Source organism: Macrobrachium rosenbergii, chromosome 25 (assembly GCF_040412425.1).
Source record: "Macrobrachium rosenbergii isolate ZJJX-2024 chromosome 25, ASM4041242v1, whole genome shotgun sequence".
NCBI lineage: Eukaryota > Metazoa > Arthropoda > Malacostraca > Decapoda > Palaemonidae > Macrobrachium > Macrobrachium rosenbergii.
Genome location: NC_089765.1, coordinates 40,955,987 through 40,983,522, shown reverse-complemented (window position 1 = coordinate 40,983,522; position 27,536 = coordinate 40,955,987). Strand labels below are relative to the sequence as shown.

The 27,536-nt window shown below is 42.1% G+C and overlaps 1 protein-coding gene across 2 annotated transcripts in view; it reads right to left on the bottom strand.

The window, feature by feature from the left end:
* Positions 1–27,536, bottom strand: part of Taf3 (TBP-associated factor 3) — a 161,747-nt gene that overhangs the window by 130,168 nt on the left and 4,043 nt on the right. For both annotated transcript variants that reach the window (XM_067127472.1, XM_067127473.1), the window contains exon 2: positions 25,187–25,429. In XM_067127472.1, the coding sequence (XP_066983573.1) occupies positions 25,187–25,429 (243 nt within the window). The remainder of the gene's footprint in view (positions 1–25,186; positions 25,430–27,536) is intronic.

Sequence of the window (27,536 nt, the reverse complement as noted above, 5' to 3'; positions counted from 1 at the left end):
GTTAATGCAGCCGTGAGAGCGTGTATGCATGAAGCGAAAGGTAAATTAGTAACAAATGTAGTGGTGGATCAGAATAAATATTGTAGTTTGGTAGACACGGGAGCACAAGTGTCGTTAGTGAGTAGTACAGTAGTTAGTGAATTGGAAAGGTGCGATTGGGATATAAAAAGAAAATCAACGAGTGTAAGGATACATGGTTTGGGACAAGGGAGTGTGTTAGTATGGGAGGAGGTACAACTAAAAATTCAGTTAGGGAATTTGAAATAATACATAATTTTGTAGTCATGGATGAGAATGATATGCCAACATGTTTTTATTAGGAATTGATTTTATGAGAATGCATGATATAAGTGTGGATGTCGGGAGGGAATTTTAGGAAAGGGCGGCAGGGAAATAACGAAGGTTAAAGGGGGGATGTGTCTAAAACTAGTTTTGTAGGTATGGTAGATATTGCAAGGAGTGAAAATGATTTGTTGAGTGAAGAGGAAATTAAGCAGATGCAAAATCAGTGCATGAAAATAAATATGTTAAGAGAGTGTGTGTTAGGGGTGTAAGAGTAGGAAGTTGGCCGTCTGAGTTAGAAGTGTATAAGCGAAGTGCTAAGAGATTTGTTGTATGTAAAGGTATAGTTTATTTTTGCATCAGGAAGGAATATGGGATGGGGAAGTGTATGTGCCAGTATTTTGGAAGACGCAGCCGTGGGTATGTGTTTATTGGTGCATAATAGGTTTGGGCATCTGGGGAAAAATAAATTATGGGAATGTATGAGAGAGAGATTGTATGTGCCTGGATTGAGTAAAATTTGTGCGGATGTAGCGATTACGTGTGCGGACTGTCAGAAGGGTAAGTATCAAAGTGTGCATGCGAATCCACCTGTGTTGCGATTGCAGATGAAAGAGTTATTTGAGATGGTTGTGATTGATTGTGTGTCGTTGCCTGTGACTGCTAGAGGACATGTGGGAATGGTTGTAATGGTAGATCATTTGAGTAAGTTTGCATATGCGGTAGCGATTCGGAACAGAAAGAGTGAGACTGTGGCGAGAATGGTGGGTCAAGTGATGTTGCCAATGTGCGTGTGCAAGCCGACGCGAATGTTGAGTGACAATGGGCCTGAATTTGTTGGATGGGAGTTTGAGCAAATGTTGCGTGATTGGGGCATAGAACATGTGTACTCTCGCCGTATATGCCCAGTGCGAATGGATTGGCGGAACGAACGGTGAGAACGTTGACAGAGATATTATTATGATGAGTGAATGTGATAATGATTGGGATGTAAACGTTAGGCGGCGTTGTGGGTATACAACGCCACTGTGCATAAGGGTATTGGTATGTCTCCGTGTAAATATGTGTTAAATTTTGAAAAGATAGTGAGACCGAGATTGGGTCTATCTGAGAATGATAGGGAGGTATGGAAGAAGGCGCATGAAAGGTTTGAAAGTTACAAGGTGGGGCGAAAGTGTTGAAAGAAGTAATCGAGAAAGGGCGGTTGAATGTAAATAAAGTGCGTGAAAAATTTGAGGATCCGTATGAGGTGTTGGAAGTTGGTCCCAGTGGGCTTAGTTATGTTGTAGGGGAAGTATGTGTAGATGGTAGTGTGAGAGAAATGCGAAGCGCATCACAACCAGTTGCGTAGATGGAAGGATGTACCGGAATATGTGAGAGAGAATGGGGTGTATAAATGGTTGAAATCGAATGTGGGTGAACCAAGTATGCATGAGAGCTTGTGTATGGAGGATCAGCAATTTGTTTTGGTAGAGTATGGTAAAAAACGTAAGAAAGGGAAGAACGTAAGTAAACTGAATGGTCGTAAGTTGTGTGATAGGGTGTGAGTGCCAAAGTGGAAATGAGTGATAAAGCGTGTAATACGGATGAATGGGATGGTATGGATAGAACGTATAGCATATGCGGGTTTGATATAACTGAGTTGACTGAACGTGTAGGGGTTGGTGAGCGGTTGGAGGTGAGCGAAAGTGTAAGAGTAAGAGAGCGTAGCAGTGATAGACGAGTGATTGAAAGCATGAATGAATCGTTGCAAGAATTGGAAAGGTCAATGAGTGAATGGGATGGGTTAGTTGAAGAATTGGGGAGGTATTTGGGAACGAGTTAGAGGGTATAGATGAGATTGTGGATGAAATTGAGAGTGGTAATAGTGAAGAAGATAGCGTGAATCTGAGAGAGAATGGAGGAGATGATGTGAGTTTGAGTGTTGCTAGGAGAGAGAGTGATTCTGAGAGAATGATTGCGTGCCCATGACGCGATCTAGAGGACCTGCTAGTGAGCATCCGTGGGTGTTGCGTGAAGGCGATTTGAAAGAGGTGTGAAAGGTGTTGGTTGGGAAATGCTAAAAGGGGGAGAAATATAGAGGATGAATAAATTTGTTTTTATTTAGCATTTCCCAACGTTTTTGTGAGAGAGAGAGAGAGAGAGAGAGAGAGAGTGTGTAATTGTCGTAAGTGAGTGCTTGGTTGTTGGAAGAGGGATGAGGTCGTTAGTTTGTTTACTGGCGCTGTCTGTCTGTGGAATGTGTGTGTGAGGATTTTTCGGTTTTGAAGGCAGTCTTTTTGAGTCTTGAGTCAGAGCTAGTGCTGGTCTGTTTTTTGGGTTTGGACAGTTTTTTTGTGCTGATGCAAAGTTGTTGTTTTCCCTTGTTAGTGTGCTGTTCTTGTTGCTGTATGTTCATGAGTAGTGTGTTTTTCTGTTTTGGTTTTGGTTTGTGTGGTTTTGTGTGCTGTGTTGGCGACCGTGGGCGCCTTTACTCCATCTTCCAGCAACCGAGGACCAGGGTGAGTGTTGTGTACTGTTTTTGTGTTTTAAAATCCCGCCACACCAGCATCCCTCAAGGCGCGTGATTTAAAACCTTTCGCATACTAGGCCTATAATTATTTTTCCGCGAATATTTAAAAAAAGCATTTTTAGTCGACGTATGGTACGTCCACTTGACACCCAACAGACAATTTTAGTCGACGTATGGTACGTCCAGTAGGCGTTTAAGGGTTAAGATTTTCGTCTGGTTCCGACCTGCCCAGAAGAGAAGATCCCTCGCTGCTTCGCAGAGGGAGAATGCGTTCCCCCTTGTTTGCTGGTACTGTCCCAATGGACTGCCAATGTCTTGCCGAACACCTCTCAGGCAAAGGTTTGCAGCAAGTGGATCACCTTTAACTCTTTCACATTTATGTGAAACTTTTCTTGTTCCAGTGACCATGTCCCCGAGATGACCTTGTCTCCCAAGAGAGCCCCCCCAGCCTATGTCTGATGCGTCTGTATAAAAGCTTAGGTCAGGGTTCTGAATGAGAAGGGGCTTCCCTTCCAGCAACCTGTCTTCGGACCTCCACCAAAGCAAGTGGTTCTTGATCTCGTGGGTTACAGGAAAAGTGAACGAGTCTGGGTGACTTTTCCTGTCCCAGCTGGCTCTGAGGAAGAACTGAAGAACTCTCATCTCTATCCCAGGGAAACGAACTGTTCTATGGATGCCAGAATTCTGAAGAGACTCATCCATTTGTTGGTAGAGCAGGCTTGGAGAGCAAGAAACTCGTCTACAGTCTGCAGACAGGATGCCACTCTCTTGGGGGATGTTAAAGCCAAAAATATTAGAGTTCAATGTCATCCCCAAATATACTATCTCCTAAGAAGGAGCCAGCTGGGATTTTTGAAGACTGATTAGTAAGCCTAGATCCTGGGCTAAAAGAAGGGTCTTGTGAAGGTCCTTCCTTCATCGGGGAGCGTAGGAGCCAATCGTCTAGGTAGAGTGTGATGTTGATGCCCATGAGATGGAGCCCCTGCAAGGGCAGCAAGAACGTGGGTGAAAACTTGAGGGGTTGTCGATAGTCCAAAACAGGCCTCAAAACTGGAAGACCCTGTCAGGGAAAATGAATCTGAGGTACTTCCTCAAGTCCGGGTGTATGGGGATGTGGAAGTACGCATCTTGCATGTCTATTGAGACCATCCAGTCTCCTTGATGAATGGATGCAAGAACTGAGTGACTCGTCTCCATTCTGAACTCTGTCTTCTGAACAAAGACATTCAGAGCACTGACATCCAGGACTGGTCTCCAACCTCCTGAAGACTTGGGGACTACGAAAAGATGATTGTAGAACCCCTCCAAGCTCACATCTTTGACTATCTCTACTGCCCTCTTGGAGAGGATGGTGGAAACTTCCTCTGAGAGGGCCAAAAACCTCTCTGAGCCTACGGAGTAGGTAGTCAAGACAATGGGCTTCTTGACTAATGGAGGTTTTTCCCTGAATGGGATAGAGTAGCTCTCCTTGAAGACTTGCACAATCCACTGCTCTGCTCCCTTCTCTCCACCTCTCCCAGAAGAGATGGAGTCTGGCACCCACTGGGGCACGGATGACGTGGTCTTCATTTCCTTGATGAAGCCCTAGTTGAGGACTTCTTGACTGCTCGAGACGAATGGGATGAGGCTGCAAGGGGGAGGCTGACTTCCCACTGAAAGATGAATGATCTTTTGGACATCTTGAGGACTGTGAGAAAAGGTCCTGGGTCGACTTCTTGTGTAAGTGTGAGACAATGTCATTAACAGTCCACTGCAGAAACAAATAATCTTTCACTAGGCGGGAGAAAAGGAGCACCAACTTCTGGGCTGCTTCCTACCCCTCTTTAATTTAGAACGATGAGAACTTAAGACTTTCCACTGTTTACGATCCCAGTCTACACATTGGTCACAAGGTAATGTTCATGAACAAACCTGACCCCTGCAATCTGCACAAATGGTATGCAAAATTATATTTTTATGATAAAATAAAGTTTTGTACATACTTACCCGGCAGATATATACTTAGCTATAGTCTCCGACGTTCCCGACAGAATTTCAAAACTCGCGGCACACGCACAGGTAGGTCAGGTGATCAACCATACCCGCCGCTGGGTGGCGGGAATAGGAACCATTCCCGTTTTCTAATTAGATTTTTCTTCCACCTGTCTCCTGAGGGGAGCTGACAGGGCCATCAATCGTATATATCTGCCGGGTAAGTATGTACAAAACTTTATTTTATCATAAAAATATCATTTTTGTACATGCAACTTACCCGTCAGATATATACTTAGCTGAATGGCACCCTTGGAGGAGGGCAAGAGACAGAAAATAACTAAAAAACGGGAAACAACATATGTTGTAGGATAAACAAAAAACCATGGTTCTTACCTGATTGGGCAGAAGACTTCATGGATACTGTCTATGAGTCTGCTTGCCTCAGGAGCTTCAGCGAGGATGTGACCTGTGACTGACAGCCCTTCTGGATCGTGCCAATGGGGGATGACCCACTAACATGGCCGAGCCTATAGCGGATCGTGTCAAAGGGGGCTGACCCACTTACATGACCGAGCCTACACCTGAATCGTATCAATGGGGGCTATCCCTCTTACATGACAGAGCTAGGTGTCCATACAAAATACAAGGAACATGACAACCAATCCCGACCACCTGACCAATCCTAACCTTGTTAGTGATAAGAATTGAAAGGGGAAGCATAATTCCATCACCCTCTTTCAACCAACCATAAAAAACACACACCACCAAGCCTTAAAAACAACTGAATTAACTAAACTAAATAGGATTGGATTCAGCTCCCTGTCCCAGCATCGAATCCGAGATCGTAAGCTCCTAGAGAGAAGCACTTATCATACGTTACTCTAATATCTCGTAAGTAATGAGATGCGAACGTTGAATTACACCTCCAATAGGTTGCCTCTATAATAGACTGGAGAGACAACGTCTTGTGAAAAGCCAAGGATGTAGCAATGGCTCTCACTTCGTGTGCTTTCACTCTAAGGAGCTTAAAGTGCTCATCTTCACACGAGATATGTGCTTCCTTGATGACGTCCTTAATAAAAAAGGACAGCGCATTCTTTGAGATCGCTCGTGAAGGATTCCTGACAGAGCACCAAAGACTTTCAACCGATCCTCCCAGTAATTTCTTCTTTTCTAAGTAGAATTTAAGGCTCCTGACAGGGCATAGAGTCCTCTCCAACTCATGTCCCGTCACAGAAGAAAGACCTTTTAATTCAAAGGTTCTTGGCCACGGTTTAGAAGGATTCTCATTCTTCGCTAGGAAGAATGGTTTAAAGGAGCATATAGCCGAACCTTCCTTAAAACCAACTTTGCCGTCTAAGGCTTGTATTTCACTTATTCTCTTAGCTGAGGCAAGGGCAAAGAGGAAAAGTGACTTCCTGGTGAGATCCCTGAAGGAAGCTTGATGAGGAGGTTCGAATTTTTTAGACATTAAGAACTTCAAAACTATGTCTAGATTCCAACTGGGAGGTTTCGAAGTCATGAATTTTGACGTTTCAAAAGACCTTATAAGGTCATGAAGGTCTCTGTTTTCTGAGATATTCAGATCTCTGTGTCTGAAAACTGAAGATAACATACTCCTGTATCCTTTAATTGTGGATACAGCGAGGTTGCAATGTTCCCTCAGGAAGATAAGGAAATCAGCAATGTTTGTCACAGAGGTACTGGAAGAGGATATCTTATTGGTCCTGCACCATCTTCTAAAGACCTCCCACTTCGACTGGTAGCGCGAAGGGTTGAGGATCTCCTGGCTCTTGCAATAGCCTTCGCAGCTTTGTGCGAAAAACCCTTCGCTCTGACCAGACCTTCGATAGTCTGAAGGCAGTTAGACTGAGAGCGGGGGAGATTCTTGTGGAATCTGTTGAAGTGGGGCTGTTTGAGAAGATCGTTCCTGTGTGGAAGCGATCTTGGAAAATCTACTATCCATTCCAGTACCTCTGTGAACCAATCTTGAGCTGGCCAAAACGGAGCTACCAGGGTCAGTCTCGCGCCTTCCGGCAGACGCAAACTTTCTTACCACTTCTCCCAGGATCTTGAATGGGGAAAAGCATACCCGTCTAATCCTGTCCAATCTAGAGAAGACTGTCTATTGCAACCGCTCTCGGGTCCGATATCGGAGAGCAGTAGTTTTCAGCCTTGCATTCCAGTGGGTTGCAAATAGGTCGATATTCGGCCTTCCCCACAGGTTCCACAGTCTTTCGCAGACTTCTGAATGGAGAGTCCACTCTGTGGGAAGGACCTGATCCTTCCTGCTGAGAAGGTCGGCCCTCACATTCCTCTCTCCCTGTACAAATCTGGTGAGGAGTCTGATCCTCCTCTCCTGAGCCCATAACAGCAACGTTTTTGCCGTTTCGTAAAGGGAGAAGGAGTGTGTTCCTCCCTGTTTTCTTATATAAGCCAGGGCAGTAGTGTTGTCTGAGTTCACTTGGACTACTTGTCCTGAGACAAGGAACTCGAACTTGATGAGAGCCAAATGTACTGCTGATAGCTCTTTCTTGTTGATGTGCCAGTTCACCTGGTCTCCCTCCCAGATGCCTGACACTTCTCTCGACCCATCCCGACTCCGAGGCGTCTGAGAACAACACTAGGGTAGGGCTCGGTAACTGAAGAGACAGTCCTTTGCATAATTTTCGAGGGTCTAACCACCAGTTGAGATCCTCTTTTATCTTGTCCGAAATTTGGAACAAAGTTGCTAAGTCCTGAGACTTCTGGTCCCATCTCTCCTTTAGGTAAAACTGAAGAGGTCTCAGATGAAGTTTTCCCAAGGAGACGAACTGTTCCAGCGAGGAAATGGTCCCCAGCAGACTCATCCACTCCCTCGCCGAACAATGTTTTCTCCTTAGAAAAACTGTCACCTTTTCTATGCAGCGATCTATTCTCTCTTGGGATGGAAAGGCTAGAAAATCCCGAGAATCCATCAGAATCCCCAGGTAAACAATGCTCTGCTCTTGAACAACCTGGGATTTCTGTAGGTTTACTAATAGTCCAAGGGACTGTGTCATATTTAGGGTGATCGACAAGTACTCCAGACAACTGTCCTTTGATTGAGCTCGAATCAGCCAATCGTCGAGATACATTGATATCCTCACTCCCTCTAAGTGAAGCCAGCGTGCCACATTCCTTAAGATGCCCGTGAACACTTGTGGGGCCGTCGAAAGACCGAAGCACAGGGACCTGAATTGAAAAACTTTTCCCGAATCACGAACCTCAGGAACTTTCTTGACGAGGGATGAATGGGAATGTGGAAGTAAGCGTCCTGCAGGTCCAGGAGACCATCCAATCCCCTGGACGAAGAGCTGCAAGAACCGAAGAGGTAGTCTCCATTTTGAATTTTCGTCTTGATTACGAAGAAATTCAGGGCGCTACATCCAGAACCGGTCTCCAACCCCGAGGATTTCGGAACCAGAAAAAGACGGTTGTAAAACCCGGGGAATGGAGGTCTTGAACAGTTCTATTGCTTCCTTTTCTAACATTTGTTCCACTGCTAGAAAAAGAGCCTGGTTCTTGATGGGATCCCTGTAGCTGGCGGATAACTCCTGGGAGTTGATGTTAAAGGAGGACTTTCCCTGAAGGGGATAAGGTAGCCTCTTCTTAAAATGGAGAGGGACCAGTCGTCCGCCCCTCTCTGTGCCCAGACCTCGGCGAATTGTAGCAGTCTGGCACCCACTGTCGTCTGGAGTACTCGTTCTTCATTTGGTCCTTCTGATAGGACGAGAGGAAGACCTTCCTCTTCTCTCTGGTCTTTTGCTCCTGAAGGAGGATCTGGACGAAGGACCACCTCGAAAGGGCTCCTGAAAGGGAGCCTTCTCCTTCTTGGCGAAAGGGACGGCAGGTCTGACCCTCTTCGATGACTGGGCCAAAAGGTCCTGTGTCGCCTTTTCAGATAACGAGCGAGAAATCTCCTTCACCAAATTTTGAGGAAAAAGGTGAGGAGAAAATGGAGCAAACAGAAGAGAGGATCTCTGAAGAGGAGACACAGACTTCGTGAGGAAAGAGCTGAATACTGACCTCTTCTTCAGAATAGCAGCTCCGAATAAGGCAGCGACTTCCGCGGAACCGTCCCTCACTGCTTTGTCCAAGCAAGACAAAACACTCACGAAGTCATCCATACACAGGAATTCGGGATCCCGAGTCCTGTTGGCCAAAGCTCCAAGAGACCAATCCATAAAGTTGAAGACCTCCACAACTCTAAAAAGACCCTTGAGGAGATGGTCCATTTCACTCATTCCCAAGTCGCCTTCGCTGAAGAAAGGGAAAGTCTCCTGGAGGAGTCAACCAGATTAGAGAAATCTGCGTCAGCTGATGTGGGGAGCCCCAACCCCATAGGCTCCTTGGTCTCATACCACATACCTGATTTTCCCAAAAGTTTCAAAGGAGGGAAAGAGAAAACCGTCTTGCTTGCATCCTTCTTAGATTGCATCCCACTCCCGACTCCTTTAAAGGCCTTCCTCATCGAAATCGTAGAGGGCGCATCTTGACGAACGAAGAGGGTCTAGTTGACTTGGTGCTGTCCCACAAAGATCCCGGAGAAGGAGGGGCAGCATGACAAAGAGAATCTCCAAACTCTTGAATTAGAACCAAGCCAACCGTTTGTAATCCGAAACTCCAGCGTCCTTAGGAGAATCCTCTTCTGAAACTTCCTCCAAAGCAGCAGGCGGAGAGGAAGGCTTAAGAGAAGAAGAGCGCCTATCAGGCGAAGCGAGCCTGGAAGGAGAAGCACTCCTGTCCAACGAAGAGCGCCTACCAGGAGAATGGCGCCTGACCCCGGACGGGCGCCTGACAGGAGAGGGGGTCCTGTCCACTGATGAGAGCCTTCCAGGAGAGGAGGCCCTAAAACGAGGGCGCTTGGTAGGAGAGCGGCGTCTGCCGGAAGGAGGGAGCTTGGAAGACGACGAGCGCCTGCCCAAAGGAGAAGTACAGTGAGGAAAGTGCGCCTGGAAGGAGAGCGCTTCTCTCCGATGACGAGCGCCTGGAAGAAGTGCGCCTGCTGGGAGACTGGCGCCTGTTAGGCTAAGAGCGTCTACGAAGACGAAGAAAACTTGCTAGAAGAAGGAAGCTTGGCAGGAGAAGAGCGGCGAGTTGAAGAAGACGAGCTTCCTGGAACTCTTGACAGGAAGAAAGTCATCCTTCCTACGAGAAGAGGAGTCCTTAGCAAGAGATCCAACAAGCGCCGATAACTGCTCCTGGAGGCCGATCAAAATCTTCTTGTCGAATCCTTCACCCCTGCTGGAGAGGAGGAGGGGATCACGAGCTCTCTTCCTGACAATAGGAGAATCCTCCGGGAAGCGTTCAGGGCTCGAGTCCAAAAGCTCTACTCTAGGAGCCTTCCAAGATCTCTTCAGAGGGCGCGACTCCTCAGCCGAACTCCAACCACGTCTCGGAGAAGACGCGTCAGGCGAGAAAGAAACACTTTTTCAGGATGCCTTTTCTATGGCGATCCAAGGCAGCCTGGGACGCAACAACAGGATCTGCCGAAGGACGCCTGATCGTTGGGGATGCTCTACATCCTCCCTGCGGCTTTCGACATTCCTCCTCCACTGGTCCTGGGAGTTTGGAAGAGGTCTAGGCCTAGGAGCAATGCGGAGCCGATCAGACGCCCCCTCCACTACACTGGGGACACTGCACATATCACTGTCACTCTTACCTTCCTTCATCGCACGCAGTTGCGATTTCATCGAAGAAGTTCCGCTTTCATCGCAGCCATTTCAGAGGACGAATCCACAGGTTCGATGAAGGGAGAAGGGGCTGAAACCAAAGGATTAGGAGAGTCTACTGGGTTAATCTCTAAATCGTGCTCAGCAGAGCGAGACCTACTCGAGCTTCTGGAGGAAGCCTTCCTAACTCTATCCTTTTCAAGCTTCTTCAGATAAGAAGACAAAACCTTCCATTCTTGATCAGACAATTTCTCACACTCCTTGCACCTATTGTCTGAAGAACAATCATTCCCCTACACCTCATACATACAGTGTGAGGGTCTACCAAGCTTTCGGCAACCTCACCTTACATTCTTGCCTAGCACACACACGAACACAGGCGAAACATTAACGTCAGACATCTTAATGAACAATCCAAAAGCAAATCCAAAAACAGTCCACAATAGCGTATGCCAAACCAAAGATCCAATACGTCACCAAAATCAGGCCAAACAGATCCTCAGCAAGCGAGAAAACGAAAATCAAAGCAGGAGGAACCAACAACAGATGTTGCGGAACCAGCGACAGAGAAAATCTGATTAGAAAACGGAATGGTTCCTATTCCCGCCACCCAGCGGCGGTATGGTTGATCACCTGACCTACCTGTGCGTGTGCCGCGAGTTTTGAAATTCTGTCGGAACGCCGGAGACTATAGCTAAGTATATATCTGACGGGTAAGTTGCATGTACAAAATCATACTTTGCTGAAGTCAACCTTGTACTGCAGCCTTTACTGCAATGAATGGAAGATGTACTTGCGTCGGACATCGTCACAGACAAGTCAGTTACCAAAAGTCTCAAGTCGGGAAATTAAGTCTAAATCTTGAAAAAATAGTCAAAATCATGAAAACTCCTATCACTAATTGCCAAAAGGCTACTAAAAGTAAATACCGTACTGTATACTTCACTAATTTTGTCTCAACCAAAAACCAGCAAAGAAATGAATTTCCAAATTTACCTGAGAGCTAACAACCTTCATTGTCAGCCAGCAGAAACAAGTTGAGGTTCTTTGCCAAGTTATTCCTCTCTTTCCCGAAAGTGGGTGGGACTAATTACCTACACCAAAACAAAAGAATCGCTACTGTGAGTTTTCACATTTTAGCTGTCGTACTAGTTAGAAACTATAGCTATGTAATTACTTGGTAAGTTACTTATATAAAAATAAAAATTATATACCAAATATATGATTATATAAAATTTATAATAATTGATTAATAAATCATTTGGACAAACTCCTTAAAGCATATGCTTCCAAGACCTGATGATTAATGCCAAGAATACAGAAAAAACATTTAATTGCAGATGCTGGCAGTCATGAGACATGAAAATTTATAAAGAGAAATGAATTTCTGAATGAAATGTTACAAAAAGATATTACACATGATGACTTGTGGAAGACTGTCCAGCAACTGGTTAAAAGACACAGATGTTTTAGACATTTGATGATAAAGGGTGAGGTGCAGTAAGTTAGACAAACAGTAGATATGGAAACAGCAGGCAAAAAAACATCAAGGCGGCCCAGAAAATCAAGGGAAAAGGACATCAATAAAGACCTGGACCAGATGGGAATTCTGACAGAAAGTGTGCAAGACAGATGTGGGTAGTAAAAATTCTCACTGTATTCACCCTTTCCTTTTCTTCTCCTTTCTTTATAAATTCTAAGCCTGATGTGTCAACTTATGGCTACTTTCACAGTACAGTCACCTCTTATTTAACCAAACTCCCTATATTCGAACTTATCACTATTTTTGGTTGGTAATCCTTCTATGAGTTTTGTTTAGAAACTTTAGAGAAGCCTGAATTACTAATACAGGCAGTCCTCGGTTATCGGCGATCAGGTTTTACGCCGCTTGTCTAGCGACGACGATAACCAGATTTTCGACACCAATTCCCGGTTATCATCGCTGATTGCCAGTTATCGGCGCCAATAACCAGGAATCAGTGCTATTATCACCAATTTTCAGTTATCGTCACACTGTTGGGAACGGAACCCCGCCAATAACCAGGGACTGCCTGTACAAATTTGGTTCATCTCAACTTTATGTCTTCATGCAGCTAAGAGATAATGGAGTAAGGTTCAAAATTAAAGTAACGATTTGGTATTATTATTTCCTTATTATCTTTAATGATTTGGTATTATTATTTCCTTACGATCTTTAAAATTTTCATCACAATTAATTACTTTATGGGATCCCATAAAAGTTTATGTATGTTTGTTACTTATGTTTACAAAGAATCAATTGAAAAGTGAGAGAGAAAGGCATGAACTTTCTGAGTACAATCATTTTTGTTTCAGTACTAGTGCAACACTGTTACAAACTATATAAACAGCAGTGAAAATGTTCACCACTTCATGTTAATAACACAACACTAATGAAATGCAGTGCCAGGTGTTTACATTGTGTATAATACCAGTTATCTTTTGTGGTTATTCTGAACTTTGTTTTTGATTGTTACTGATACACAGCATTCATTATGCATTCATATGCACTACCAATGGATTGCTTGTGTGTAATTAGTTACCAATTACACACAATGCACTAACTTACTAGTTTGGTTAATTAGTGCAGAGTGAATAACGTTGTGTGCAAGATATTTTGCTTGATCAAGTGTCATACTTTTAGGTACTTTGTATTTATTACATAATTATTTTATACAGCATTCCTGTATAGATTTTATTGTCTTTGGATTCCCTAAGCTTTTTTTAATGTACATTTCATAAGCTGTTTAGGGTCAGGCTAAGATTTCATATTACCTTAATCCTGGGCCAAGTTAACTCAAAAATGAAAAATACATCTGGGGTTTCCACAGAGAACAGTGTCTCACTGGCAGCACACCGAAAAGTCATTATGCCAATTATGCACAAAGGATTTCAATGTCACCTCGAATACTCAGAATATGGTTTGCCTTCATCTAGGAGTAGGGCACAAGACTGGGTAGAGAGTTATTGTGATCTCCACTTAGACAAAATTGTGAATCAAGAATTGTTATTATTTTTCCTCTCTCTTTGACCACGGTGAGTTCCCCAATTCTGTCTCCCGCTGTCTGGTCAAGAATTGTTATGATACTTTCTACCCTTTGAGCATGGTGAGTTCTGCTGTTTTGTTTCCCCTGCTGTGGGTCAAAATTACAATTTTTCTCCGCTTTGACAATGGCAAGCCTAGTATATTTTTTTCCTTCATCACTGTGGGTCACGAGTAGTGAGTTTTTCTACCAATTGGTGAGATTATATGGTACATTATTATTATTATTATTATAAAATAGTTTTACCAGGCCACTGAGCAATTATGTATTTGCCCTGTGGGGTTGCGGCAAGGTTCTCATGTGCTAAAAGGCAGTGGTAGGATATACATAATTACCTGGATTGTGAACTGGTTAGCTGAGGAGTTGCTCTAGTTAGTTTAAGATCTAATACCATGAGACCCCATTAGTTATGATTTTGAGCTTATGTCTGAAGTAATTTCCTTCATATTTTTACACATTCTTCAATCAATGTTTAATATACAGTATATGCAAAAGGAAACCAAACAATTTGGCCTCAAAGTTCATGTCATATTTTTAATTCTTGCATTTTTAAATTCATGAAAAAATTCCATCTCAGGAAGTTTTGACCAAAGCCAAATAATTTAACCTTCAGTAGATATATACAGTACAGTATTTCATTACCTGTCAGTTTCACTGAATTTCAATGACTAATTTCTGAGACAACTTTTAATCATCATCAAAATATAAGAGTATTCAGAAAAAAAAAAAAAATATTAAGTACCCCAAAACTGAGATTCATACAGAGTTGATTTTCTATACATATGTACATCTTCATTGTATTCAATTCATAAAGTTGTGTCACTATGAAGTAAAAATAAATATGCTTTCAATTGTTCTGAAAAAAAAAAAATAATAATGACCTGATAAGGAGACAGGGTAATAAACTTTTTTACTTACATATACATTTATGCATATTCATTAGTTAATCTTCATTGTAATTCAGTATATGTAAGTTGTATTGTGTATATTACTCTGTAAATTATTTTATCTTACAATTACTCCTGTAAGTAATATCTTCGATTTTCTATCACCAGATTATACTTACCTGAAAGAAAACTCCTTGGCTGAGTGGATAACTAGCCTGAAATCTCAGGTAATGATTCCGTAATTCTTTTCCTACATTTTGATGCTCTGTAGCGGCGCTTGAGGAAATAAGTTTATCAAATATATCCAATGAAAAAAATTTACAGCTATAATACTCTGATGTTCAGAATGCTGTTATCTACAATCCTTTTCTTTAGCCCAAGTTGTGTACAGAGCAGTCCTTAAAGAGGTAGGTATTATTTCGATAGGAACAGGCTGTTAAATTTTTGTAAAACTCGGGAACTTTGAAGCATCACAGACAGGATATGCATATGGTGATTTTGTGATTTCTACCAAATAGTGAATTACAGCATTTGAACTGTAACAGTTTTGTAACATCATTTTTTATGCTTCACTTCTGTTTAAGCCTAGTGAATTTTTTCTTGTTAACAGAGTATATTTTGTGGTTTTATTCATTTGGGATTTTCCCCCTTTTTCTTTGCTGCGTTAACAATCATGAGCATTTATGTATCCTAGCCTTTTCCAGTTCACTTTAAAAATTTTTTTACTCTTATTCATGCTCTTCACACAGAATAAGATCTTGTTAAACTTGTGATTTACACATAGTCAGTTTTCGACTTAATATTTCCTACCTCAATCTATCCCCCATTTATCTGTACTTTTACCTCGATTTTGTAATCAGCTCATCCAACAACCCTTGTTGATTCAGACTAGATGATTTACTGTTAAGTCAATTATTCCTAATTATGTCTGCATGCTCTTGGCACAAACCCAAGTTTCACGTAATTACCTAGCTTACACAGTGTCTTCTGGTGAATGTCTATCATTTTGATCAATCTGACAGTTGGTAACAAGGTGGGAAAACTGATGGTTAAGGGGGGCTGAATGGGAGAATACCTCTCACTCACTTGCCATTACCAACCGAATTTGTTACAAATTCAAAGACTATTTCCAAGCTTGTGCTTTGTATTCCTTTGGAAACAATTACAGTACTGTATTATCATTTTTCAATAGATGGACCCTATTCAAATAAAACAAGTCCACAGGGTCCAGTGACCTGAAAATGACATTTTTATGATAAAATAAAGTTTTATATATACTTCCCAAGTAATTACATAGCTATTGGTTCCTAACCTATGGCAGCTTAAAAATTCAAAATTCGCGCAGCGGCGCTTCTATCATTTGTGTGTAGGTGACAATGTCCTGTCCACTATCTAGGACTCAAATGAACAACTCAGCAAAGTGCTCAATTAGTTTCATACTCTAATATCCATGCAAGGGGAGGAGGGATGGCTCCTATCATGTAATTACCAGGTAGGTATAGTTAAAACTTTTTTATCAAAAAATGTCATTTTTATATAAGTAACTTACCAAGTAATTACATAGCTGATTCCACACTGTTAGGAGGTGGGAAAGAGCATGGGCATATTCTACTCCAAATCATTAAGTAAGTAATGAATTTGAAATAGAAAGGTTGCTAACATTAAATAAATGTTTGTTGTTTCCTTACTGTTGAGAGAGCTGCTGCAGGTAGGTACTGTCTCTGGCTGGCGCTTCTCTCAACTTGTAGTGGGCGTGGCAGTGTAGCCAAGGGTCGCCCCTACATTAGTGGGAACTTTGCAGCGGAGGAAGTACACCATATGCTGACAAAGTTTAAAAAGATGCCCTTGCCCTGGGCGAAAACCAGAATACAAAATAACAACGCTATCACCTACACCACAGAATTAAAACCATAACCCAAACCATTAACAACGAAACTGGTGGGTATTCTAGGTACAAAGTACCCCCAGGCTCCCCATCGACTCAAAACCTTAAGTCAAGGCAAGTGGATAGCAAAGGAACAGAGAGTTCCCTATGCTTCCTCTCCTAACACCATGCCAGCCATGGATAAAGGTCCTAAAGTGTTACAATTTTCAAACACGGTCTCTATGTCCTTGAGGTAGTGTGAGAAGAAAATGGACTTGCATCTCCAGAACGTCGACAGCAAGATAATAGAGTGAGACAATTATGTCTAAATGCCAGGGAAGTTGCGACTGCCCTAATTTCGTGAGCCTTAACCTTAACTAACGGAAAGGCTTTTGATATCAACTCTCAGGAAAAAGGAAATGGCATTTTTGGAGGGCGGACGAACCGGGTTTCTTAAAGAGCACCAGAGGTTGCTCAAAGGTCCCCTAATCTTTTCCGTCCTGTGAAGGTAGTACCTGAGACACCTCACTGGACAGAGAAGTCTTTCTTCTTCCTCAGGCACGAAGACATCCATAAGATTCTTGATGACGAAGGATCTAGGCCAGGGCTTGGAAGGGTCCTCGTTTTTAGCGAGGAAACCAAGAGAGAAAGAGAGAGACAGCAGACTGCGTCCCCATGTGCAAATCCTACTCTCTTGTCTATCGCCTGTAACTCACTAATACATTTGGCAGTAGCAAGAGCCACTATAAAGAGTGTCTTCTTGGTGAGACTCCTGAGAGAACTGAGGACCTGAAAGTCATTTCAGTACAACGTCTTAAGTTCCAAGAGATGCTGTATGAACTTTCTTTCTTAGACGTATTGAAGGATTTGATCAAGTAACCGATATCTTGACTAGAAGACAGACCCATTCCTCTGTGTTTAAAAACTGAGCTGAGCATCGACCTATACCCTTTGATGGTAGAGGTTGATAACTTCCTGACAAACCTCAGGAATATAAAACAATCAGCTATTTGACTTACAGATGCCTCAGAAGAAGAGACGTTATAGCGGTTGCACCACCTTCTGAAGACTGCCCATTTGAATTGGTAAAGCTTTGTAGAAGATGCTTATCTGCACCTCTCACTCGCCACTGCAGCCTGTCTCGAAAAGCCTTTTGCTCTGATGAGGCGCCTGACAGTCTGAAGCCTGTCTGGGCCAGAGCAGACAACCCTTAGTGGAATCTGAGAAAGTGGGGTTGTCTGAGCAACAACCGTTTTTGTGGAAGGAGTATTGCGTAGTCCACCAGAAGCCAAATCAGATCTGGGAACTGTTTCTTGTTCGGCCAAAAGGGAGCGACTAGGGTCATGGAGGTGATCTGATGTGCTGACAACTTGTTGACTACCTCCCTGATCATCCCGAAGGGAGGGAAGATGTACACATCTAAGCCTGTTCATTCCAAAAGCATGGCACCTGTTGCCCATGCTTGACGATCTGGAACCGAAGAGCAAAAGAGTGGAAGACGGTGATTTCTCGATGTTGTGAAGAGTTCCACTGTGGGGCTTGCCCTATAGTCTCCACAGATTGTCGCAGACTAACAGGTCTAAGGTCCATTCTGTCGGAAAGACCTGTCTTAGGCGGCTTAATTTGTCCGCAATAACGTACATTCTCCCTTGAATGAACCAGGTGACAAGAGTGACTTGATTCTCCTCCACCCACAGGAGATCCCTCGCCGTCTCGTACAGAGAGAAGGAATGAGTGTCTCCCTGTTTGGAACGTAAGAAATGCAGTGGTGTTGTCCGCATGCACTACTATCTTCTTGCCGCAGACTAGATCCGAGAAGGACTGAAGGCCCAGGTGAACTGCCCTCAGTTCCTTCACATTGATGTGAGACTTCCGTTGTACTGTTGTCCATGTTCTAGAGACTTCCTGGCTGTCCAGGAGAGCATCGTAGCCTAGGCCAGAGGTGTCTGAATAAAATTGAAGGTCGGAGCTCACTGGAAGAAGAGACTTCCCTTCCTGAAGTCTTTCTTCGCATGACCACTACTGGAGATCCTCTTTGATTTCCGACGTAATCGGGAAGACGAAAGAGACTGGTTGGGTCTTTCTGCAACAGTATGCTTTCAGGAAAAACTGAAAGGGTCTTATGTGCAGTCTGTCTAATTTTACAAACTGCTCTACTAATGCGAGGGTCCCTAGAAGACTCATCCACTGTCCTGCCGAGCAGGAAGGAAGAGCAAGGAACTGACAGACAGTCTGAAGGCAGTTGTCGACTCTTTTGGGCGACAGAAAAGCCCGAAAAGTCCGTGAGTTCAGTATCATCCATAAATAGGGAATCTCCTGAGTCAGTGTCATAAGGGATTTCTTCTCATTTATGAGAATGCCTAACTCCTCCATCAGGCGATGAGTTCCTCTCAAGTCTTCTGAGCACTTTTCCTCCGATGAAGAGCGGAGAAGCCAATCGTCCAGGTGTAAGTTGATGTTGATTCCCAGAAGGTGAAGCCAATTCCATAGAGGAGCCAGGATTCATGTGAAAACTTGCGGGGCCACCGACAAACTGAAGCACAGTGCCCGGAACTGAAGTACTCAGCCCTGAAAAATGAAGCGTAGAAATTTCTGAGAGTCCAGATGAACAGAAACATGAAAATACGCATCCTGCATATCTAGGATGACCATCCAGTCGCCCTGTTGCACTGAAGACATGACTCAACGAATGGTCTCCAAATGAAACTTCATCTTTAGTACGAACGCATTCAAGGTGCTTACACCTAGAACAGGCCTCCAGGCCCCCTGAGGCCTTTGGAACCACAAAAAGGCGATTGTAAAAACCTTCTAAGTGGAGATCTAGCACCTCTTCCACCCCTCCCTTGATAAACAGGGAATCGACTTCCTGAGAGAGGGCCAAAAACTTCGCGGAGCCTTTTGAATATGCTGTCAAGGCGATCGGAGATGTTACTAAGGAAGGAGTTTTCACGAAAGGAATGGTGTCGCTCTCCTTGAGAACCTTGACCTCCTGCACTCCCATTCCTTCCAAAAAATTTAGAAGTCTGGCTTCTACTTGGGCGCGGAGGACTAAGTTGTCATTTCTTGGGGTTAGTCTTGAAGGACGACTTCTTAATGGGCTTCACAAGAGGTCGCAAGTTTGAGCTGGGTCTAGTCTGGGTTTTCATCTTGCCCTCACTTTCGAAAGGGCTGAAACTGTAGAGGGGAGAACGATCTCGACATGGAAGGCACAGACTCCCTCGGACGTCTAGTGGACTGTGGTAACTGGTCAATGGTAGACTTCTTCTGCAAGTCTGAAAGAATCTCCTTCACTGTGACTTGCAGAAAGAGATGAGACTTATCTAAAGGTGCGAAAGGCAAAGCTGACTTCCGTGTCAGCGAGACTCATTTCAAGGTGAAAGAACACCAGAGCTCCCTCTTTTTTAGCACACCCATTTAAAAGAGAGAGAGATGAGTTCCGAAGAGCCGTCTCTAACTGCCCTATCTGAGCATGAAAGAAATCCCAGCCAGTCAGAGGAAAAGCCTTCAGCGAGATCAGGACAGTTCTTTGATCTTTCTCGCTACAGCCCCGATGGCCCAACTGAGAAAACTAAAAATCTCGAAAACCTTAAAAATATTCTTAATAAGGAGATCAAGTTCAGGGGAGGAAAACATTATCTTGGCAGTAGAAAAAGCTGTTCTACGAGCCGAATCCACCAGACCGGAGAAGTCCCCATGGGAGGAGGCAGAGATTCCCAAGGAAGGTTCTTCCTCGGTGGCATAGAACGAGTACCTCATCTTCAATAACTTGCTGGGCGGAAAGGTGAATATTGCTTTGCCCTGCTCTCTCTTAGAGGCTAGCCAGTCATGAACTTCTCGGAAAGCCTTCTTCGAGGAGGAGGAAAGAACTAGCTTGGGTAACCTGGTACCCTCTAACGACTGCTTTCTCATGAGGAAGGTAGAAGCTGGAGAAGTAGGACCAGCAGGAACGAGGAAATCTGGAAAGCTATCCCAGAGAAATCACAAAAGAGACGAGTAAGCTGAAGAGGGGACCGTATCCTGAACAACCTCTTCCTCCTCTGAAGAGATAGGTGACACAGATTTGTCCTTGGTTTTGGGAACTGAAGAGGTTTTCTTCAAAAAAACCCATAAGCCCAGTCAATTGATGCTTGAGTGGGGCTAACAAATCTTCTTGAACCGCTGATGATAGCGGCTTAAGAGAGAAAGAAGCTTGGTGCCCAGCAGCAGTGGCTGGGCGCTCAGCTGTTGGTGCTGGAAGCTCGGGAGTTGGCGCTGGGTGCTCGAAAGTGGAAGTCTGGCGCGAGTAGGCGGGCGCTGGGGGCTCGGAAGAAGTCAGGCACTTCAGGCACTTATGGCACTCAGGACTGTCTCCTAATGAATGAAGAGGGCGAGCTGGAGAAGCAAGTTGGTCCTGAAAGCTGCAGGAAGTTTGTGGCTAGCCTCCCTGTACCTCTTGACTGCCAGAGGAGAGGTATCGCCAAGATCTGCATGTCTCTTGAGCGGTCATGAAGAAGCAGAGAAGCGATAAGGGAGCTTCTTGTACGGGCTGGGAGCTTCCGAATCTGAGGAAAGCTGATGCACTGGAACACCTTTCCAATGGGGCTTAGTTGTAGCATGGGAACGAACGATGGGCTCGACAAAGGGGGCGACTGCCTGTGGGCAAACCCCACCAGCATCCCTTGGACCTCTTGTATGTCTTCTCCTCGGTGCGGGGGAGCGGGACAGGGACCTTCATCTAGGAGCACTGGTGGGACGGACAGCCATGTACTCAACACTCACAATACTCTCACTTCTCACTGCACTTTTATTATTCACATTCTTCTACATTAGAGATCTAATAGCCGATCCCATTTCCATAATGGTATTGGATAATAAACCAAACTTCTGATCGAACCTTGATTCGAGGCTGGCCATGGCACTAGGACGGAATCATGGGAACCTGGAACCAGAGTATATGGTAAACAAAGAGGACTCAGAATGGGAGAAACAAGAGGAATTGGAGGAGTCATCCCCTACATTAGCCAAAGGAGTAGAATCTGTATTTGTCTTATTCTTAGCCCTAAGGGCTGCTTTCCTCTTCCTATCTCTTTCAAGTTTTTCTAGATGAGATTTCACGGTTTTCCATTTCTTATCCCCCCAGTCCTGACACTCTATGCAAGTATTATCCTTACTACATTCTTGCCCGTAAATTTAGCGCACTTCGTATGAGAATCGTACGAAAACTTGGTTAACCTAGCTTTATAACCCTCAGATCAGAAGCAAATACTTAAAAGTTAACCAGAAACAACAATTCACCAATGACTGAAAGCCACAAAACAACAAATCCAGAATACTCCACCAAGATTGGGCAAATAACTATCCGAAAAGCAATGAAGCAACTGCAGAAAACTCCCGATGTTGATTGGAAGCCAGCAGGAAATGAACTGAACTCTCTGCTGAGTTGTTCCTTTGAGTCCCAGATAGTGGACAGGACCTTGTCACCTACACACAAACGATAGAAGCCCTGCCGCAAAAAGGTTAGGAACCGATTGCTATGTAATTACTTGGTGAGTTACTTATACAAAATTCAAGCTTCCAAAGAATGTTGTTTATTAGAAAGAAGTAACAGAAGGTAATGGGAAATACAGAAAGAAGAGATCACTTATTAAAAAAGACAAACAAATAACAAATTAATAAATAAATGATTACTCCCTTTACTCTACTAGTTAATTGCTCCTTTTACTCTACTAGTTAATTATCATTATTATTATTCAGAAGATGAGACCTATTCATATGGATCAAGCCTACAGGGGCCACTGACTTGGAATTCAAGCTTCCAAAAATTATGGTGTTGATTAGGAAGAAGAGGTAAAGGAAAATACAGAAAGAAGAGATCTTACTTATATATATTAAAAAAGAAAAAAGAATTAATAAATTAATAAGTAGATAAAAATGTATTAAAATGCAAGGAGAATAGTATTTGGGTAGTAAAGCATTGCATCTTTGCTTGAACTTCTAAAGTTCCAATTGCACAGATTCCTCTTGGGAATCTGTTCCACAGTCCAACGGTGTGAGGAATAAAGGAACTCTGGAACCGAGTAGTTTGAGAGCGAGGCACATTTACTGCATATTGGTGATGCTGTTCAGCAAATCTGGTTGCTCTTGGCAAGTAAAGGAGATCAGGGATCAATTGTGAATGCAAAAGATCTCTGTTAAAACACAACTTATGAAAAAGTAACAAACAAAAGACCATCTGTTGGTGGTCTAAGTCATGATTGCTACTACTGTATTAAGAAACAGAAACCTACAACCACAAAACACTCTACCCAAAAGAAATAAATCTCTGGCAGAAGCAGACAACCACACTGGAGAAAAGTATTCTCGTAAAGGACGCACAAATGACCTAAAACAGGTTGCACTGATTTTATCAGTTATAAATACCATATATACTCATGTAATATTCAACTCCATGTAATGTTTGACCCCATTTTTTACTGCATATATTAGGATTTTAGCATATACCTCATGTAATGTTCGAGTTTTGATTCTGGCAATACGCCTAAGCTAGGTTTCTCTATATTTGGAATTAAAACATGATGGTAGCCTACACTATGTTAGCAGTCGCTACCGTAGCCTAGTCTAAGATTCTGACATCTAAAAATTGAGTTAAACTAAGACGCTAAAAGCTTAGAATATGCCTACAAAAATGTATAAAAAATCAGTATATACTCATTTCAAATCATTAAAATTAACTATAATAAACAAAAGGAAAAAAACTTCAGACTGTTTTTTATTACAGTCGATTTGTTCTAACTACTGAAAGCTTGCCAAGCAACCACTGTAACTAGTGAACAGAATAATCATCATACATCTCTATTCTTTAATCTCTCTTCACTAATGTTTGCTTTTTCCATAATGTACTGCATGGCTTTAAGTTTTTGAATTTACCACATCCTTTTTACCAAAAGAAAAAAAAATGTATGATTCTTTGTGAAACGTAAGTAAAGAGATATCAGCTGATGAAATACAAATGGCGTCTAATACTTGTTTACATTCGGGAAATGTAGACTACGCTTATTATAGCCTAGAACAGCCATAAATATAGAAACAACATAACAATAAGATTCTCAGATAAGTAAAACAACATTTGTATCCACTGTCTTCATTCTTGGAGAAAAAAAAAAAAAAAAAAAAAAAAAAAAAAAAAAAAGAGTTCAACTGTTATGGAAGGAAATGCTATTTTGTTGACTTCCGTTGTCGGGAAATCCAAAGCCTAAGCTTAGCCTAGTCTCAAAATCTTACATTTTTCCAAAATTATACCTCGTGTAATGTTTGAGCCAAAAATTTTAGGCCATAAAATTGGTCTTTAAATATAGAACATTACATGAGTATACACTATACAGTATATGAGGCCTCACAAGCAATACCTACCTGTTGTGCAGCATTTGCTGAAACTTTCATTAGATGTTTCTCAAAAGTAACATCTAGAATAGTTAAAAGCTTCATGCTCATTCACCTGAAGGGGAGGATGGGGTGGAAAATCTGTACAAGATCTGCTAATCAATAGTGTTTTTGTTTTACTGGAGTTCAGCCTCATACCCCACTGACTACACCAATCATGATCCAGTCCATGTCCTGATTGAGGCTGTGGGATGCTTCATTTCTCACATGTGGAGACTTGACTATACCCACAAGTGTTGCATCATCGGCATACTGAACAATCTTGTTTTTCAGGCCAACAATCATATCACTGCTGCTAGAGTTAGAAAGTTGTTAAGGGTTATCTGGTGCTGTGACTGCCTAGGTCACTGATGATGCCCTAAAGAATTCAACTAAGAAATCAGCTCATATGCTGACACCTAAATGTACTACTGTATGGACCTACTGGCAAGCCTTAGGGAAAACTAATACTGTAATTGCCAAAATATACTGTGACTGTGTCTTAGGTCATGGAAGCAGTTGCTTACTGGCATTGCACAAAATTCACCAATGGAATCAAAACTCAGTTTCAGGTCAAAGACACATTTTCATAAAAAAACATCCTTCATGTTTCCCACCTACAGCTAATCACCTCAATGGATCAGTAAATATGAGGAAAATATTTCCTTCAGAACACAACTGCTCCCTCCCTGGACTTCCATTAAGGTCAGAGCTAGTTCTCATTTACATTACTTGTCCTAAAATCATTATATACAACTCACATTGGACTACTGTATATGAGTATAAGATACAAAGGTCCACACTGAGCAGTTTATACTGATGTTTCTAAATCTCCAACCTGGGCACAATTTGCTGCCATTTCACCAAATAAAACAACAGTAGAAAACTGAGTGCAATAAATTCAGTAATTATGATCATAAAAAGATAACATTTACTGTTCAGCAGTGACATATATTTGGAAATCTGCCTTTTCCACGACCAGGTTTTTAGCTCACCTTTGTGCATCCTGGAATTGCTGAGCAACTCAGTTTATTGCCCACATATCAAAGTACACTTCCCATTAAGTTCACATCTTAATATGAACCCACACTTCTACATAGCCCAGGTTCGAGTTCACATGGAGAAAATTATGTATATAATTACAGTATAACTTAAAGCTTGAAGCTACCCTTTCTGATGGAAACCAACATAGGTTTCCATCTTGAATCCACTTTGGAAAAAAAAAAAAAAAAACTAATTCAACAAAGAGAAACCGTTGGCCAGTATCCAACCACAGGTCACCTTCTCCACTGAGAGGAGGTGACTGTAAAACCCTACTACCAGTTAACTACCTTATTACCAAATTTCAACGACTGATTCTAGTTTGCTCTGAAGGATATTCTTACATAAAAGGCAGTGTTTTGTATTCCCCTAGGAACAATTAGGTTGTTAAAAACATCTCATGAAAACTAAAATTCATCATACAACAACACTAGCATAATCAGTATTATCTGAAAATTTTAAGCAACAATTACCTTCTCTTTCTGGATACATTGGTGGCAAATGTTCATGTATATGTATTGGCCTGGACAATATCTCCCTGGACCCAGGTTTCAAAAAGTTCAGATTAGAAGCACGTGGCACAGGTAAACTTGGAAGCTTCACAGGAAATGGAGGGCACTCAACATTATTCACATACTCTTCAAGTTCAGCGATGGATATACCCATATCGAGGAAAGCCAGACCCAAGTCATCAAGATTGGGATCAGTGCGACCAACTGTTGGGAAAAAATACAATGGATTACTTATAAGCTAATGATTCTGTATAATGAAAAAACAAAATATTATAAAAAAGGCTAATTGCAGTATCTTAATTTGTTCTTAAATCTCTGGATATGAGCTTCAGTTCTTAACTATATTTCTTGTATGGTTTACACCCATGTGGACCAAGAACTGCCTTGAATAACTCCACAGCTTACACTTTTATAATCATTAATGTGTTCAATAGCAATCACTCTTTGCAATATACTTGGCAAGGCAATAATGAGACATACTCCCTCAACTCCATGTGTCTGGAACTTCATGACCACAATCTAGAGCTTTCTGCACGTGGGAATGGAAAAAATAAAAAGCTTCACAAACACCAAGGACCTTGCAAAAGCCAAACTTAAATAAGGTACAGATATTTTCTGCAGAAGCATCCAGATTTTCAAAAGCTTTAGATATTATGGAAATTGGATTATAATAGGAAGGCAGTGAGCTGCTATTCCCTCTTTTAGCTAGTGGAGTACCATTACTAATTCTCCAACATGAGCAAAAAGATTCCCTTCTAACAAAATGCAACAAACACCTTGGGAGCCCAGCAACCAGCAGTATTCAATAAAAAATAAAATTACTACCATTTGATTCTACATTTTCATTAATATCAATAAAGCAAGCTTTTCATTATATACTCTGATTACTGCCACACACACCAGCCAAAAGAGTTTGCCTTTTGCTTTGAATTAATAACTCTTATTTCCAAATGTAGAACCAAAATCTGGAGAGCTTCTTAAAACTTTGTCATCAACCCTGAGATAAAAAGATGCGAAATTACAGTACTACTAATCTGTGCATTGTGGCCACACAGTGAACAGTGACTTTCTTCCATATTTGTGACTTCATGATGCAGTAGTATATGCCTTGGGGCATTAGGACTGCTAATAAGGGCTCTATATAACTGATGTATTTGGTGTGAATGAAGCACCAAAAGAAGAAAACATAAATAACAGTAAGAATTTATCCAACTGACATGTATCTACATGTGCAAGCTGACAACAATTTTTGAAGGTTCTATATAAAAATCTACATAAAATGTTAGAAATAAGATACTGGAAAGCTAAAAAAATCTCTTCAAATTTTACTGTCTTTTTCAGGGTTTCAATGGAAACACTGCTGGATTTTATTTATTACTTGCTGAGAAAGGCATCAATACCTGGTATACAAGTAACTCAAATTTTCATTATAACATGACTTCATAAGAGTATCTGGTTTTGATTTTCATTATGGGATGAACTTAGCTTAGAGTTCATGAACACACATCCTATTTTTCTTTTAGGTTCTTTTTATCTCTGTAAAAATCAGCTCTTCACAGAGTGCATCCAGATCTTTTGAGGATGGATACCTTCTGATCCGTTTCATTCTGAGTGGAGATATTAAACTTCTTCCCCCTGTTGCCAATCATCTACCCATATTCTTTCCCTACTGTCCTCAGAATTTGATGTTTATTAATGTAGCCTATGTTGATGTTACAGAAATTGGTAATTTTCCCTTTTGATTCTCACAGGATCTTTCTGCAGGATTCTTCGTTAGTTATGCAATGTATCACTAATATTTGGTGATTTCTAAGCTCGAGTATGGTGGAATAAATAATGTACAGGAGATTTAAACTAAGCTAGCTTTGATTTTGTAGGTGTGTAGAATTTTATAGTATTCATGTCTATGCTGGATGCTACTTAGTTTTATAGCCTTCAGTATAGTATGAAAGGTTATGCAAGCGTTCAACCTTTTCACATGCAATTTTATGTAGTAAATTCTCTAGCTTAATTCTTTGGCTATGCTGTAGTTAGTTGTGTGCGGGGAAAATACAAGGGAGAAATTTTCTATGGCAAATAGATAATCTAATCATCACAATAGCAAGCTCATTCTCTTTTGAAAATTTTTTCAGCATACATACCGAGTGCTTGTGAAAATGTGCTATGATTCTGTTGATAAGAATTGATCATGATAAGATGTAGATGACGACTACTCCCAGACTACTGATATGGGTGGATCATTTTGGGTTGTAAGAGGTGATCACCCCCAGTTCTTTTACTTTATGCTTTACTGTAATGCCACTTCTATCTG